Source organism: Halichoeres trimaculatus, unplaced genomic scaffold (assembly GCF_033239565.1).
Source record: "Halichoeres trimaculatus isolate MK-OKI-2021-1 unplaced genomic scaffold, fHalTri1.1 fHalTri1_scaffold_11, whole genome shotgun sequence".
Lineage (NCBI taxonomy): Eukaryota > Metazoa > Chordata > Actinopteri > Labriformes > Labridae > Halichoeres > Halichoeres trimaculatus.
Window position 1 is genome coordinate 31126 of NW_027437189.1, and position 16164 is coordinate 47289.

Here is a 16164-nt window from a genome sequence, read left to right on the forward strand (position 1 = left end):
CTTTGCAGGAACAGCAGCCGCGTTTCCACCAAGCAGTCCGGGTCAGTTCGTCTCGGTACGGCGCGGTTTTTGCGGCGTTTCCACTGACTCATCCCGGGACAGATCCCTAAAAGCCGAGACGAGCCGTCCCACTTTCTTGGGACCCTTTCGTATGGGTGCCAGACTGAACCGATCTGCTCTCGGAAGGTGGAGCTACAACACTGCAGATGCATTAGTTGAAAAACGGTAAGACATCAGATTTGTTTATTGCTGTTTTCGGTATTTTGTTTTGCGTTTGTGGTCTTATGATTGTAGTGGTGTGAAAGTGGCTTTTGGAGGACACCAGCAGGGGGCACAAAGAATGATGGGGGATGACACCGCCCATCCTCAGTCAGTAAAATACAGACAAGCTGAGGAGTGCATCGTGTGTGTCTTTTATCCATTCAAACTCCCCTTTTCCAGGTACAGACTTGTGATAAGTGTTATTAGGGTTATTTAGTATTCTGTGTTTCCTCAAAGTTAGAAGTTTAACTGCCTCATGGACATGTTGTGCGTAACACTTAGCATGTTAGCCGTAACTGTAACTAACCCCCTAACCCTAGGGTTGGACACATTGGAGGGAAAACCGGCAGGAGCCCGAGGACCTGTCTAACGCTGCTTGCAGCTCTAAATAAGTTCTGAGGCCTGAGCTGAGGACGCCTTCTAGCAAGAGCTAGAGGGTGTCCTTGGCCTGTGGCCAAGGACACTATTGTTCCTGCTGCGTTTCTTTCTTATTAGGGTCCGAGGCCTGAGCAGAGAGCCTTCTAGCAAGCTAGAAGGCTCTCTGCCTTTGGCGGGGGGCACTATTGTCTTTCGTCCGTTCCTTTTTAGGGTCCGAGGCCTGAGCTGAGGACACCTTCTAGCTCTTGCTATTGTTCCTGCTGCGTTTCTTTTTTCTTCTTCCCTCCTCCGGTGAATTGCTTATGAGAACCCCTAAACATGCTCAAAAACTCACCAAAATTGGCACACAGGTTCTATGCATCCAAAATGTTTGTTTAATACCAAACATGACCCCCGACTATCCCATAATAATCTTTCTAGAGCCAAAAAAAACCTCTAAAAAATACATTAGGGTTAGGGTTAGGGTTAGGGGTTAGGGTTAGGGTTAGTGTTAGGGTTAGGGGGTTGGGGGCCTGGGGGGGTAGGGGTAGGTTAGGGTTAGGGTTAGGGTTAGGGTTAGGGGGTTGGGGCTAGGGGGGGGTAGGGGTAGGTTAGGGTAAAAAAGAGTAGCACGATAACTCCCCCCACACCCGTCCAACGACTGGGGTGGTTGACATGGGGAGTCAGAGGCAATGCACAGGCCGGCGCCTGTCGGCTAAACTCTCCGGTCATGTTTGGTTCTGTTACTTGCCCTTACATGTCACCCTTGTGGGTTTTAGGTTTCTTGGAATACGATATGCTGGTAGGTTTAGAGGGTGGTCGGCTTTCAAGTCGGGTTCAGGAGCATGATAGGGGCCGGTGCTGGCCGTGAGCAGCTAATGGGTTTTAAAACAAAGTCCGCAAGGCCGGAGGCTGGCTTTGAGCTGGGCTCTGGAATGTTAAAACCTATTTGTCTTAAAAATGGCGTCATCCTACCAGGGGCGCGGCGTTCCAATCGGACGGGCTAATTGGTGTAGTCTGTGGAGGGGGCTTAAGTTTGGGCTCCCCGGGACCCGGTGGAGAGCAAGGCACAGGTATTGGGTGGGGTCCCTAGGACCCGGTGGAGAGCAAGGTGCGAGTTTTGAGTTGGTGTACCTGGAGCGAGCGGTGATCCGGCGTGGGTTCGGCTTAGGGTTAGGGGTTAGGGGTTAGGTTAGGGTTACGGTTAGGATTAGGGTAAGGGTTAGGGTTAGGTTCAGGGTAGGGGGAGGGGGGTGGAGTGGGGGAAAAAAAAGGACAAAATTAGGAATGAAAAACAGAGAGGGATTATACACTCAGGGGGTTAAGGGTTAGGTTCAGGCTAGGGGCGGAAGTAAACCCTCTCATTAAGCCCAGTGGGGTAAAAAGTATTCAGCTGACTGATCCAGCCTCTTTCAGCCCTCCTCCTCTGGGCTGTGGACCAGTGCGGGTTGCACTGCAGGACAGAGGCCTCGACAGACTCCCACCCATGGGCTATGAAGTGTCGGACCACGTGACGGTCAGTGTTCTTGTGTCTCAAGATGTTGTGTTTGTGTGCTACAAAGCGTGTGTGTAGTGGGAGACGTGTCTCTCCAACATACCTCAAACCACACATTCTGCAGGTGATCAAGTAGACACAATTCCTGGAGGAAACAGTACCATATGCAGCTGTAGGGTAAACACTTCTATGATGAGAGTCATAAACCCATTTATTTTGTTTGAAAAAATCATGTCTGTTTGTCCTGTGTTTGTCTTTAGGGTGGGAGTCTGTCTTAATCGCCGCCCTCACCAGGTAATCCCTCAGGTTAGGGTGACAAAGGGGAGAGCGGTGGAGGTTGCCATGGGCCTGCTCTGCTGGAAGGATTTAAAGCAGTTTCTGAGAAAGGTCCTGGAGTACCCTCTGGTGGACAAAGCGGAAAACAACACCCCAGTGGCCTGCTTGAAGTCCTCTGTTTGTGTACATATTCTGTGGAAACGTAATAGTTGTGATTTAATTAAACCAGCAAAAGTGTGTCTGGGGTGATGGCTGCTTTTGTGCAATAATGCATGTGTGTCTGTGTCTTTGAAGTACACTTTGATGTCTAATTGATTGTTTGAGGTGAATTTAGGTCCTTTAAAGGTTGTGGTATCCAGAAAGTTCACAGAATCAGGGTCAATGGTATATTTTAATTTTATAGAGGGATTGTGATTATTCAAAATGTTGAAGAAAACAATGAAATCCTCTTGGGAGTAGGCCCAAATGCCCCAGATATCATCTAGGTATCTGTAGTAGTGCAGGGGTTTTTTGCTGCACTTTTTGAGGGCCGCTGTCTCCCAGGAAGCCATGAAAATATCTGCATAAGCAGGGGCGAACTTTTTACCCATGGCAGTACCTTTAATCTGCAGGAAGTAATTCCCGTTAAACTCAAAATCATTTCGGGTCAGATTGATCTCCAAGAGTTCTAGTAACTCCTTGTCAGGTCTCTTTTTTTCTTTAAATTTGTAAAAGGCCTCCCTCACGGCCTGAATCCCTTCTTTGGTTTCTATATTTGTATACAAGCTGTCCACGTCTATAGTGAAGAGCAGGGAGCCTGCAGGGATGTGGAGATCTTTGATCTTCTGAATGAAGTCATAGGTGTCTTTGATATAACTTTGGTGCTTCTGGGCCAGAGGATTCAGGAAGTGGTCAATAAATTCAGCAGATCTGTAGGTCTCACTGCTGCAATCGGACACTATGGGGCGCCCTGGAGGGATTTGGAAGGGCTTGCTCCAAGAAGCGGGGTCTTTGTGGATCTTGGGGAGCAAATAGAACCTCCTCGGCCTGGGTTCAGAGTCACCTATCAGGTAATTTCGTTGTTTTGCATTGATTAATTTTTTCTCATAGATTTTTTGGAAGATTCGGGTGACCTGAGTGAACGTTTCTGGATAGATGGGTTTGTTTAATTTGGAGTAATATTTTTTATCATTAAGTTGTCTGTTTCCCTCCCATAAATACTGATCCAGGTCCATCACAACAACAACACTCCCCTTGTCTGCAGGTTTGATTATGATTTGTTTGTTTTCGTTTAATTCTTTTAGGGCCAGATTCTCCTCAGGCGTGAGATTAGTCTGAACTCTGAGGACTTCAAAAGAGTTATCAAAGTAACTGAGATCAAGTTTGATTAAATCCCCTATGTGGGGAGGCAGGCTGGGCTCTGGAGGAGTCCAGCTGGATTTGGAGGTAAAAGGCGTTTTTGTGTCAGGGGAGTCTCCCCTGTCTTCATAGTAAGCCCATAACTTTAATGTTCTGTGATATTTTTGGAGGTCGAGTCTGGCCTGGGGTCTGATGTTTTTATTGCTGCCTCTAGTTGGGATAAAGTTAAGACCTCTGTTTAGCAGAGCTAATTGACCAGTTGTGAGTTTAGTTTTCTTTGCTAGAACCATGACATTTTTGAACCCCTCCTGAAAGAACAGGCTTACGGGGCTCCTCAGTTTTTTGTTTTTTCAATGTGATTCAACCAGTGATCTAGCATTTTACAGGCTGTGCGGTGGGACCAGTGTATGTTGTCCCTTTCAGTACCAAAATACCTGCTGGGGAGTTCAGGGATGAAGTCCAGCTGCTCCAAGATGAACTGGTTGAGGGCCTTAATGACCTGCTGTTCGGCCTTTGGCAGGTGACGGGAGAAGTTGAGGACAGGGACCAAGACCATGGCCTCGGGGAATCTGTCCTGGGCCACTCTTACAGTCTTAAGCAGCTGTTTTACAGTGGTGGCGGTGGTCTGCTGCTGTCTGTTATTAAGTCCAAAGGAGAGGATGACAGTCTCGGGCTCCACCGTGTGTGTGGCATTCCTCAGGAGGGACTCGGCGTGGTGGATCTTAGCCCCCGGGTAACTGTCCACTTGAAGGTGTTGGATCTGAAAGGGGGCGATTCTGGCAACATTAGAGTCACCGATGATGAGGGTTCTTTCTCTGATGCACAGGCTCCAGTCTTTGAGCTTTCTGAGTGTGTTTATGTGTTTGGTGGGTCTGCGTGTGGGTGTCTGGGGCGTCTGGGGTGTCTGTGTCTGTGTGTGGGGTGTGTCTGGTGTGGATTTACTGGGGAGAGGGGTGAGCCTGAGCAGGGGAGGCTCCGTTCCTGGACCGCCGCTGGTTCGGATGCTCTCAGTCTCTGCCTCAGTGATGAGCTGTAGGGATTGAGAGTTCTCCTGGAGCACCGCTGGGTTGGGGAGAGGGCGTGGAGGAGGAGGAGGAGGAGAAGAAGACGGAGGAGGATGAATTTCCGTGGGGGTTAGAGTTAGGGTTAGGTAAATGCTAGGTTAGGCTTAGGGTTAAGAGTTAGGGTTAGGGTTAGGGTTTAGAGTTAGGGTCAGAGTCAGGGTTAGGGTTAGGGTTAGGGTTAGGGTTAGGGTTTAGAGTCAGGGTTTAGAGTTAGGGTTTAGAGTTAGGGTCAGAGTCAGGGTTAGGGTTAGGGTTTAGAGTTCGGGTTAGAGTTAGGGTCAGAGTCAGGGTTAGGGTTAGGGTTAGGTTAGGGTAGAAAAGACTAGCAGGATAACTTCCCTCACACCCGTCCAACAACTGGGGTTGTTGACTTGGGTTAGGGTTAGGGTTAGGATTAGTTTAGGGGTAGGGTTGGGGCTCTGGGTTAGGGTTAGGTGCATTTCGACAGGAGCTAAAAATGTTCCTTCTCTTGTGTGAAGGCCAGCCCTTTCTCGTGTCTCACCCCTGACTTTTTGTCGTCTAGCCCCCCTAAAGAGTTTCCAGGATGACAACCACATTTCTCACCTGTGTTAATGAGCTGCTCCCGATCTTAGTGAAGGAGGTGGTCCCTGTCATGCCAGCATCACTTCAAGCTGATTGGATGATTGAACTAAGGGTGTATGAATACTGGGACATGTGACCTATGTGTCTCTGTGCAGCTTGTGTTGTCTGCCTGAACTAACTTGCAGGCTTTGCTCCATTTAATTAATGTTCAGGTATGAGGAAAAAAGACATTACAACAGATTTTGCACAAATAAAAACAGCTGAATATACTGAGCTCAAAAGCATTCAACGAATGATTCGAAATAAAATGTTAAGGTAGATGAGGTTTTTCTTGTCACAAATAAGACAGTCCATTGGTGAAGGGATTCTGTTGCATGGGATTTTAAAAGTCATTGCAAACAATCAAGTACATCAGCATGTCTATAACTATGACAAAAAAAATCTCAGTCTTACCGTCCACTTTCATACATAACAAGAAGTCTGAACTCGGTAATGTTTGAAATCGTGTGGGACACTAAGAGGTGTTGCTTTAGGTTGGCGTATTCACCAAAGCAAGCTCCACTCAGTTTAACCCCTGTCGACAATTGATAAGTGACAAATTAAACTGAGTTTCTACATCATTGATGTCATATTATGTAAAATGCCAGAATATCTATCATAGACGTTTAAGTGAGACAAGTCTTGGCATAGAGGGAAAATGGGGAAAAGTGTTTAACAACTTGTTAACTGAAGAAAATAAAGTGTAATTGACAATCTTTTATGTGTTTTAGAGTTCATGGTTTTGAGTAAGTTGTTCCTAGAGCAGTTATTTAGTCCTCCTGAAATGATGACTTTTTGTGTGTTGTTGTGGCGTGGCAGTTTCACTAGTTTCCCTTTGATATGGTGAGTCTGACAACTATGAGACAACTATTGACCTGGACTGCTGTGCAACTGTGTGTTTGGATTTGAATCACCTAGAGTCACAACAGGTTTTCTTACAGAGACCAGCTTTTGATCTTTGAAGTCTGTTTGGGTGTCGGGTGAGTTTCCCCAGGGGAGTTGGCGAGGAGGCCTCGGGTGAGGAGGCCTCGGGTGAGGAGGCCTCGGGTGAGGAACAGTACTGGGGACTCGGAGGGCAAATGAGGGTGTCTTCCTCAATGACCACCTGTCCCAGGAACTCAAATGCTCCCTTTGTTTGCTCTCACTAGGTGCTCTCTGGTTCAGAGATAAGATCTGAGGTCACCACAGCTTGCTACTGACACATTCTCAGGTGTGTCAAAGACCGCATTAAACTCACTCTGTTCCTTGTTTTCACTATCGCCATGAATCTAAGCAGAGGGGGAAGAGGCCAGAGAGTCAGCCACTCATCAGACAGATGACTGATTCTCCACTGTTCCTCAGAGATAAACAGGAGGGATCTCCCTGATCCCATCACAAAACTCTTACATTACCTTAAGTTGTCTCCCTTTCCCTATGCGGTACCCCTCCCCTGTCATGACCCCCACCCAAGACCTCCTAGATCCAGGATCCACTGAGCCTGGAGTCCCTCTATGAGAGGGCCTGAGGCATAGATTAGGGCTAGGGTAAGGTCTAGGGTTATAAACCCTGAAACCTCGTATGATATCATCAGCTGTGTTGTTTCCATGGCAACAAATTATCTTCAGTCATCTTGATGGGCCAAAAAACTGAGCATTTCAACATAACAAGGGATCTGAGACAGAGGAATTTTCTTATTTTTAATGAAAATAAACTTGACATGAATCAAACATTGGCAGTTTAAACAATAAATGGTATTTTATTTGTTTACAAAATAGTCATTATAAATAATTTACTTGTCTTAAGTCCTCTGCTTTTGGCTGACAATACACTCTCCTACAGTGTCATGAACAGAAAAAAAACATCCTTAGTCACACATGAACCTGGATCATCATGTGAAAACAGCAGAACCTGAAACAAGAAAAAGATCTTCACAGATTGATCTGATGTGATGCCTCAACAGACCTGCTGCAGAGCTGCTGCAGGGCTGCTGCAGAGCTGCTGCAGGGCTGCTGCAGAGCTGCTGCAGAGCTGCTGCAGAGCTGCGCTGTGTTGTCATAAAGAAAAAAAAACTCGAAACAAATAAAACATAATCCAAAATTTAAAACAACATTCAAAAAAAGGAAAAATTGTTAAATACATTTCTTTTTGCAGTGCTCAAAGACTCAAATAAATACAATAGAAACAAGAGGAGGGGATTAACTCTGTGGCACGTACACGACAAGGAGGAGGAGGAGGATGAGGGGGAGGAGGAGGAGGAAGGTCAGCTGACAGAATAAAAGCTGCATAGTATCAAAATCTCTAATGTAGAGAAGAGAGTTTTGGAAGCGTGTGTGTTTCTGCTCTCCAACTGATTCATGGTTTTGTTTGTTGTAGTGCTTCTTTCTACAGATTTCATGAACAAACAGAGCTTCGTTATTGCTGACGTTTAGAAACGTCTCTGCTCAGTGCAAACCCTGGAGTCTGGACCGTTCTTTGTTGCTGATGTCGGAGCCAGAGAGAACAAATCAGACCAACGACAAACATCTCTAAAGAGGCACTACTTTGTTTGCTTCACGTTTACTTCACAATCTGTGCAGAGGAAGTGAAGCTTGATGAAGGTGAAACATGATTAAAAATCGCTGCAGGAACTTTTTTTTCATACACACGTAAAAACATGAAACATGTCCACAGCACCAAGTTTCATTCCTTCACAACATTTTATGTTTGACCAACTGCTTCGAAAGGTTTGATTTTCAATATTTGAAAAACTCAAAGCAGCAAATATTTAGTGCCCTTTCCAAATGTTTTCCTTTACAAATCCATTAACCCAACAGTTGTTGCAGATTCAATCTGTGTTTTGTGTATTAATTGCATAAACTTGCAACAGTCACATTTCTTTAAAGCCACATAATGAGCAGATCTGATTCTAGCATTGATGCATTAAACTCTTTGAGTTTTCAGGACAGCTTTTTAAATTTGCTTCCACAGAATGACTGAAAACCATCTTGTAAAAATTGTCCCAAAAATACAAATTAAGCTCTATTTGTATGAAATTACTTTTAATTGGTACATTACTGGTAATTTCTGAATTACCCCGATGTCAGCTTTTGGTGGTTTCTCATGTCTCTGGTTGGAAAAGCTTCAGTGATTAGCCCTGGAAATTTTAATTTACAAATTACGGACGCGGTTGATTCTCACGGATTAAAAACACAGACATTCTCCACAAATATTTAAAATTATGGAAGGTCCTCAGGTGAAACTAATCCTGTGAGTAAAGGGCTTTGGTTTGTAACATTTGTGTGTGAAGGGATGCCATTAAAAACACAGGTTTGATCTTTGAAGAAACAGGTTCATCACTGTTTCCCGTCAAAATGATCATTCGGACTGAAACGGGTCATTTTTGACCAAAGAACATGAAAGAGTAGGAGTTTTCTGTCTGGACTCTTCTCTGTTTTATCTTTATGGAGTTTAAAAAATAAAAAAATAAACTAAAATCTGATATGAAAGAGCCAAATAGGTTTCCTGAACAGGAACGGTGTAGATATTTTTTGTCTTCATTTCCTTACCTGACAAAAACAGCATGTTTCTCCAAAACATTTTAAAACAGAACAACAGCTTTCCTGCTCCGACATCGCAGCAAAGATAACCTCAGAGCTCCAGAGCGAAGAGTCCCTTTAAAGAAAACCAAACCAGAGAAGGAAGACTGACGAGAACCCTCCAAACAAACAAAGAGGATGTTTCTTCAACTGGAGGGTCATCAACAATAAATACATCTCAGTGTTTTGGTCAGTTTTCCATCAACAAAAACACAACACATGTAGAAAATATCACTACTGAGTGATGACATAAAGGTTCAGGGTGAAGCAAAAAGGCAAAAAGTGCAAAAACAACTGAGGCCTTAAGGAGAGTTTGTGCTGAACACAAACATCCGGTCAAACGCCTCAGTTTGGTTAAATGTTTGTCCCTTTATGATACGACAAGACAGAATAAATAATCTTAAATATAAAGACGGTTTAAGGTAGTTCATGAACAGAAAGCTCTTTTTGGTTGATCCTCCTTCAGTGTGTAGCTACAGTAAAGAGTCCAGTCCACCTTAAAAGCAATAAGCTTGGTACATGACCACAGCACGTATCAGAAGACGTCATCTGGTGTTTTATCACCAACACCGTGGATAAAACGTGGAGTGATGCCCACGTTAGACAAAAGCCTCCAGTCTAAAGGTTTTAGGGTTAGGCTGAGGGTTTCGGGTTAGGATTAGGGTCTAGGGTCAGGATTGGGGTCTAGGGTTAGGATTAGGGTTAGGATTGGGGTCTAGGGTTAGGATTGGGGTCTAGGGTCTAGGATTGGGGTCTAGGGTCAGGATTGGGGTCTAGGGTCTAGGATTGGGGTCTAGGGTTAGGATTAGGGTCAGGATTGGGGTCTAGGGTCAGGATTGGGGTCTAGGGTCTAGGATTGGGGTCTAGGGTTAGGATTAGGGTCTAGGGTCTAGGATTGGGGTCTAGGGTTAGGATTAGGGTCTAGGGTTAGGATTAGGGTCTAGGGTTAGGATTAGGGTCTAGGGATAGGATTAGGGTGTAGGGTCTAGGATTGGGGTCTAGGGTTAGGATCAGGGTCTAGGGTTAGGATTGGGGTCTCGGGTTAGGATTGGGGTCTCGGGTTAGGATTTGGGTCTAGGGTTAGGATTGGGGTCTTGGGTTAGGATTTGGGTCTAGGGTTAGGATTAGGGTCTAGGGTTAGGATTAGGGTCTAGGGTTAGGATTGGGGTCTAGGGTTAGGATTAGGGTCTAGGGTTAGGATTGGGGTCTTGGGTTTAGGGCTGCACTTAAAAAAGTTTTAAAAACAGATCACAGGAAATTTTGATAAATGCAGTTTGAAGGGAAAAAAGGGTAAATTTTGCATTTCACATATTGTTTTTGGACACATTGTTTAACATCAGTACCCAAAGAGAAAATCTTGTGCTGAGAGTTTGGGGAGTTTCGGTTGCTAACTTTGGAGCCTGAATTGTAGAAACCTCTCCTCCTAATTTTCCCTCTTCGACAGATTCCTGGTTCTCCTTAGTTTCATTTTCCAGATTTAGGGACAGATAATTCTGTAAAGTATGGAGTGAGGAAAAACTCTGAACAATCAAAGATAGTGTTTGTCTCTGGAGACTGTTGGGACTAGTTTATAATTCTACACATCAACAGTGTGTGAACATAAAGCTGTGTGATTGGTCAGCTTTTATTGAGCGTCCTGCATTTCCTTCATTTCTGTAATTCCCCGTTCACCAGCCAAACATTTCCTCTCCTCACACGTTCATTGTAAAAGTTGCTGGACAGTAAACAGCAACATGTATCAACTTTAATACAGCATATAATGCTCATAGAGGCAACACTGCCCTCTTGTGTTTCAGAGGAGTATTGCGGGGTAATGTGGAGGTAGGATTTCCTACTATGGTCCCGTTCACACAGGACACAACATGACCATGAATCTGTACAGTGGTCACGGTGAGTGACTGAAGCCACAACACTGAGACCTGAAGTTAGCTCGGTTTTAATCCAGGATTCAGCATCACATGATTTGACCTCAAAGAAGACTGTGAAGAAAAAACTGGAGTGATCTTTTTTCTAAATGCTGAAATGATGGAGTGACATCATGTGCTTGAGCAGTTAAGCTACTTCCTCAAGATCCTGCAGAGACGATGACAGCGCTGTCTGCTTCATCACCGCCTCACTGGAGGTTTCACTCACTGGACCAACAACAAACCAGTGAGTGAAACCTCCAACACCACGACAGCCAGAAGGAGGAGAGGAGTGACTCCCTCAAACTGAGGACTGGACAGAAGAGGAGCAACAACGCTTCAGACACCCTCAGCAAAGGCACTTGAACATCCAAACTCCTTCAGCGGAGCCTCTGGAGCTTCCTGTCTTTAGAGACCGTTCAGAGCGTGACCACCAGTCAAAACGTCCTCATAAGACCAGGAAACTGATGGTTTATCGGCAGCTGGATGGGAGACACAAAGGTGCTGATTTCATGACATCAATGTGAGAGAGTCCAAGAGGGGGCGCAAGCAATGTGGTCCTGAAAATGTCTGGATCTGAAGTCTGCAAATCATCAAACCTTCCACAAAGAAAGGCCGATGTCGCCTCTGAAAGTCTGAAAGATCTGACGCTGCTAAATGCTTCCAACACCTCAGATGATTGTCAAATACAGGAAACTGGTCTCCAGCTCATCAGCAGCTCGGCACCTGGATCCAGAGGTCTAAGTCTGGTCCTGGACATTTAGAGACAGAAGAGTAATGTCTTCATAAGAAACTGAACCAGAGTTTTCTTCTTCAGAGGAGCGTTCCTAGTTCATATCTTCAAATGAGACATTTTCTGGACTTGTCAGCTGAACGTGGCTCATGTTTAGTCTAAAGATTTTTTTTCCTAAAACCAGATGAAAACACTTGGTTGGATTCAGGATTTACAGAGTAAGGGAAACTTTCAGAGACTGCTGCAGAAATGGGTGGTCTGATAGTTTAACTTGTCTCTGTGTTCAGCGTCCCTCTTTCCTTCGTGCTGATCGAACTCACTGACATGCAGCAGGGCTGTTTTCCTCATCACGGTTAGAAGATGCTACCCAAGAGTTAAACGGCAAATTAACCACACCCAGAAATCTAAATCTGAAGACCTTTCTTTCTTTTTCTAACTCGTCATGTTCGCACTCAAAGATTTTCTCATGTACTTTCAGACTGCGTCCAAAAAGAACTGTCCTTGTGCCTAACTACAGTTTGAGTGATACCTTTGAACTCAAATTCACTGTCTCCTTGTGCCGGGCATATGTTTGCATGTTGTGTTTGTATCAGGGTTGTTTCTTTTGGAGAGTTGTAGGAACTTATTTCATCTTTCTGTAAAATCTCTGCGGCTGTGGAAATCTGTGTGTCTGGAGGAATTAAACACATTTTGGTGCTGATGAGAGCAACAAAAAGCTGAGGACTCAAATGTGCTGAATCTTCAACTGCAGGGAGTGAAAGCCTCCATCTTTAAATCTCAGCTGAGAAGGATCTGGAAGGATGTAACTAAAACCAGATAAATCAGGGTTCCTTCAGGTGTGACTTGGAGCGGTTGTGATAATCTTGGACTCCAGTGATTGTTGGCGCTGCTGGACCAGGCGTCAGAGCTGCTGCTGAGCCGTGCTCACAGTGTGTCGTCACTTTGGTATCAGAGGGAGGAGCCAGGAGGTGCAGCTCCACCAGGTGGCCGTTCTACCACACAGTGAGGGTGAACTTTGGTGTGGAAACTTCTGGATCCAGCAGCCTGAGGATCGGTGTGTGCAGAGAGCCCCTACAGGGAGGATCAGGACTGCTGCTGCTGCAGGCGTCTGTAATGAGGCATGACTTTGCTCTCAGGCAGGTAGAGCGCCATCTCCAGGGCAACCAGGATGGTGAACTCAAAGGATATCAGCTCCCGCCGACTGATCCTAAAACGCTCCTCCAGCTTCTGTAGAAAAAACATGAAACAAATGTGTCAGTTCGGTGACGCAGATCCACTTTTTATTTTGTTGTTGTTGTTTTATAAACAACAGAATGTTCTTCTGATGCTTCGACGGCGCTCAGGGGACGGTTTGTCGTTTGTTACAGTGACACTTTTAGCTGGAGTCATTTGTGAATTGAGTGATAAGTGTGAAAGGTCATAAATGTTCAAAAAATGAATTCATTTTGAAGAGACACTTTTAAATAACATTTAATACAAGCTAAAGATCTTTCAACAGAAGTGAAATGACATTTTACCTCTGTTAGCTTAGCAAACCACTTCTTTTTTTGGCTAAAGGCTCTTCTGATGCCGTTATTAAAGAGCTGTCATCAATGACGGGTTGAGTCAGACCGACTGAAACATCTCAGATACATTAATGACGTGTTAGCTCCCCCTGCTGGACACACTTTAAAATCTCAGACAACAACTCATGCTTCATTTCTGAGAGTAACACTTCGATCTGACTCTGCATGTGTGTGTGTGTGTGTGTGTGTGTGTGTGTGTGTGTGTGTGTGTGTGTGTGTAACTTACATCAATAAGGTGTTTGACCTCCTGTTTCTTGAGGTCGCTGCTGATCTTAGCAGCCAGTAGGATGCAGGCGGCTGACACCAACTTCCTGAAAACCATCAGAGACAACAGAGTGAGGTGAGGACGTCCTCCAGCCGAGTGCAGGTGAGTCTGAGTTTGACAGGAGACGGACCGTCCAGAGTAACTCCACAGATTGAAACAATAACATGACATGGGTTGGATCTGAACTGCAGCTATCTCAGAACAAACACCAGGGGGAGCCTCTCCTCCACAACACTAAGGTCAACACAGCAGCATGCTGGGAAATCAAGGTTTTATAAGCCCGTTTCTTGACCTGGTCAGGGTCAGGGTCAGGGTCAGGGTCAGGGTCAGGGTCAGGGACAGGGTCAGGGTCAGGGTCAGGGTCAGGGTTAGGGACAGGGTCAGGGACAGGGTCAGGGTCAGGGTCAGGGTCAGGGTCAGGGACAGGGTCAGGGACAGGGTCAGGGTCAGGGTCAGGGTCAGGGTCAGGGTCAGGGTCAGGGTCAGGGACAGGGTCAGGGACAGGGTCAGGGTCAGGGTCAGGGTCAGGGACAGGGTCAGGGACAGGGTCAGGGACAGGGTCAGGGATAGGGTCAGGGTTAGGGTCAGGGTCAGGGCTGAGCTGGATCACTGCACCTTCCCTGCTGGCGTGGGGGCGCTGTGTGGCGTGAGGATCAGATGCTACGGTACCTGTTCTGTTTGTTGAGTCGACCCTGCAGGACCAGCTTCTCAAAGTAGACAAACGCCATCGCTATGGTGACTGGCTGCATCCCACAATCCTCCCCGACCAGACGCATCTCTCTCTTCAGACTGCCAGGCAGAAGGAGACAGGAGGAGGCAGAAGGAGACAGGAGGAGGCAGAAGGAGGTAGAAAGAGGCAGAAGGAGGTAGAAAGAGGCAGAAAGAGGCAGAAGGAGGTAGAAAGAGGCAGAAGGAGGTAGAAGGAGGCAGGAGGAAGCAGAAGGAGTGTATCAGCCTCACTGAGCGTTCAGGAATAAACAAACTAAAAAGGAAACAGTAAGATCCTCTGAGGGAGAGGGACCTCATTCAGTTTCTTTACCTTCGTATTTTACTGAGAGTGAGCTTAATGTGAGGAAACTTCTCCTTAAACGTCTCGTTCATGTCTTTCTTCAGATCAGAGGGTTTCACGTATTCGATGACCGTGGTCTGCAGGAAAACAGAACAGGAGAGGAGAAAAAAACAACACTTTAACCAGGAAAGAAACTGCAGACACAGAGTGAGCAGGCACATTTAACAGCACACAGCTCTTTCTAAGAAAATAAAGGAGTAAGAGTTTTTGTTTCTTCAAGCTGCTGAGAGAAACTTTCACCATGAGGTGGCGCCCCCCAATGGACAAAAAAACAGCATCCTGAATTTCTCTGAACAGTGACGTGTATCTCTCATTGCTGATATGAGGCTGCAGTGTGTGTTAGTTAAAAACACAAGGTGAAAGTGTGTGTTGGTTACAAACACAAGGTGAAAGTGTGTGTTGGTTACAAACACAAGGTGAAAGTGTGTGTTGGTTACAAACACAAGGTGAAAGTGTGTGTTGGTTACAAACACAAGGTGAAAGTGTGTGTTGGTGGTTACAAACACAAGGTGAAAGTGTGTGTTGGTTAAAAACACAAGGTGAAAGTGTGTGTTGGTTAAAAACACAAGGTGAAAGTGTGTGAAAGTGTGTGTGTGACAGAGAGCCGTACAGTGAAAGGTGAGATCACGCCGTGCAGCTTACACACTTTGGGATCAGTGACACAGAGACCAGCCTCAGAGCTCATCCCTGCAATGGATTAAACCGTGCTGATAAACCATGTGCGTGAGAGTGTGTGTGCATATGAGTGTGTGTGCATGTGAGTGTGTGTCCTGAGATTTAATTCATCTCAGCGGAGGGATAAAACTAAGCTGCTGCCTATAGGATAACTATGTTGGTGTCAAAGACTGTGTGTGTGTTCTGCCCTCTGTGCTGATTATTCTTTCCTCTGAGCTCTATAATCCTCTGTGACGCTGACATCTTTCCTCTCCAGCTGCAGCTCCTCTCTCTGCTCTGACCCAGTGTCTTTGCTTCATCACACGCGTGAAAATCAGGGAATAAAGTCACAAAATTATAGGAAAACAGCTGTGAGAAGATGACCCCCAAAGAGGAGTTACTCCATGAGAGTAAAGCTGCAGTAACAGCAGAATAAAGTCACTACTTTGAGGTTTTTGTGAAACCTTTCCACTCTGCCTTTTACATGTGTGTCAGTGTCAGTGTCTGCGTCAACCCCCTCCTCTGCCTGTGTGCGAATGTTTGGATTGTGTTGGAACGTTTGTGGGCGGAGAGTAGGCATGGTTACATCAGCCACCTGCCCAGTGTGTGAGTGACTTTGTGTGTTGATAGAGTGGAAGAAGCTAATCAGAGCAGCTTGGATAGCGGACGTAGCACGGAGGAAGAGAAACAACCAAAGAGAAACGACTCGCCACAAAGATGAAGCTTTTTCCTAAACGAGGGTGAAGCTTGGCTCCACTTTTACTCGCTTTAAGGAACTTGGAGAGCGACACAAGTTAGCTTTCTGCTAACCAGTTGTGTGTCAGATTAGCACGATTAGCTTGTGCTAACATGCTAAGTCAGGTGCATAGCTCTTGAGTCTCTCCCACGTAGAAACGCGATGCTACAGGTGGTTGCTGGGTTAGTGAGTGTGTTCATGTAGTCACGGTCAGAGGTTGTGGGTGTGGGCTGCAGCTGGCACTGAGCCAAGGAGGAGGAGCCTAGTTTGATGTTAATGAATTACAAACCAACAGTCCTGCAGACCTGACC

At 45.8% G+C, this 16164-nt stretch overlaps 1 protein-coding gene across 1 annotated transcript in view; it reads right to left on the reverse strand.

Annotated features, from left to right (window-relative positions):
• Window positions 1–9484: 9484 nt before the first annotated feature.
• The window catches only part of LOC141799640 (CDK5 and ABL1 enzyme substrate 2-like), a 34416-nt gene continuing 27736 nt past the window's right edge, over window positions 9485–16164 (reverse strand). The window contains exons 7-10 of the mRNA XM_074681938.1: window positions 14434–14540; window positions 14064–14183; window positions 13356–13440; window positions 9485–12791 (exon numbers count right to left, since the gene is read on the reverse strand). Coding sequence (XP_074538039.1) covers window positions 12648–12791; window positions 13356–13440; window positions 14064–14183; window positions 14434–14540 — 456 coding nt within the window. The 3' untranslated portion in view covers window positions 9485–12647. The remainder of the gene's footprint in view (window positions 12792–13355; window positions 13441–14063; window positions 14184–14433; window positions 14541–16164) is intronic.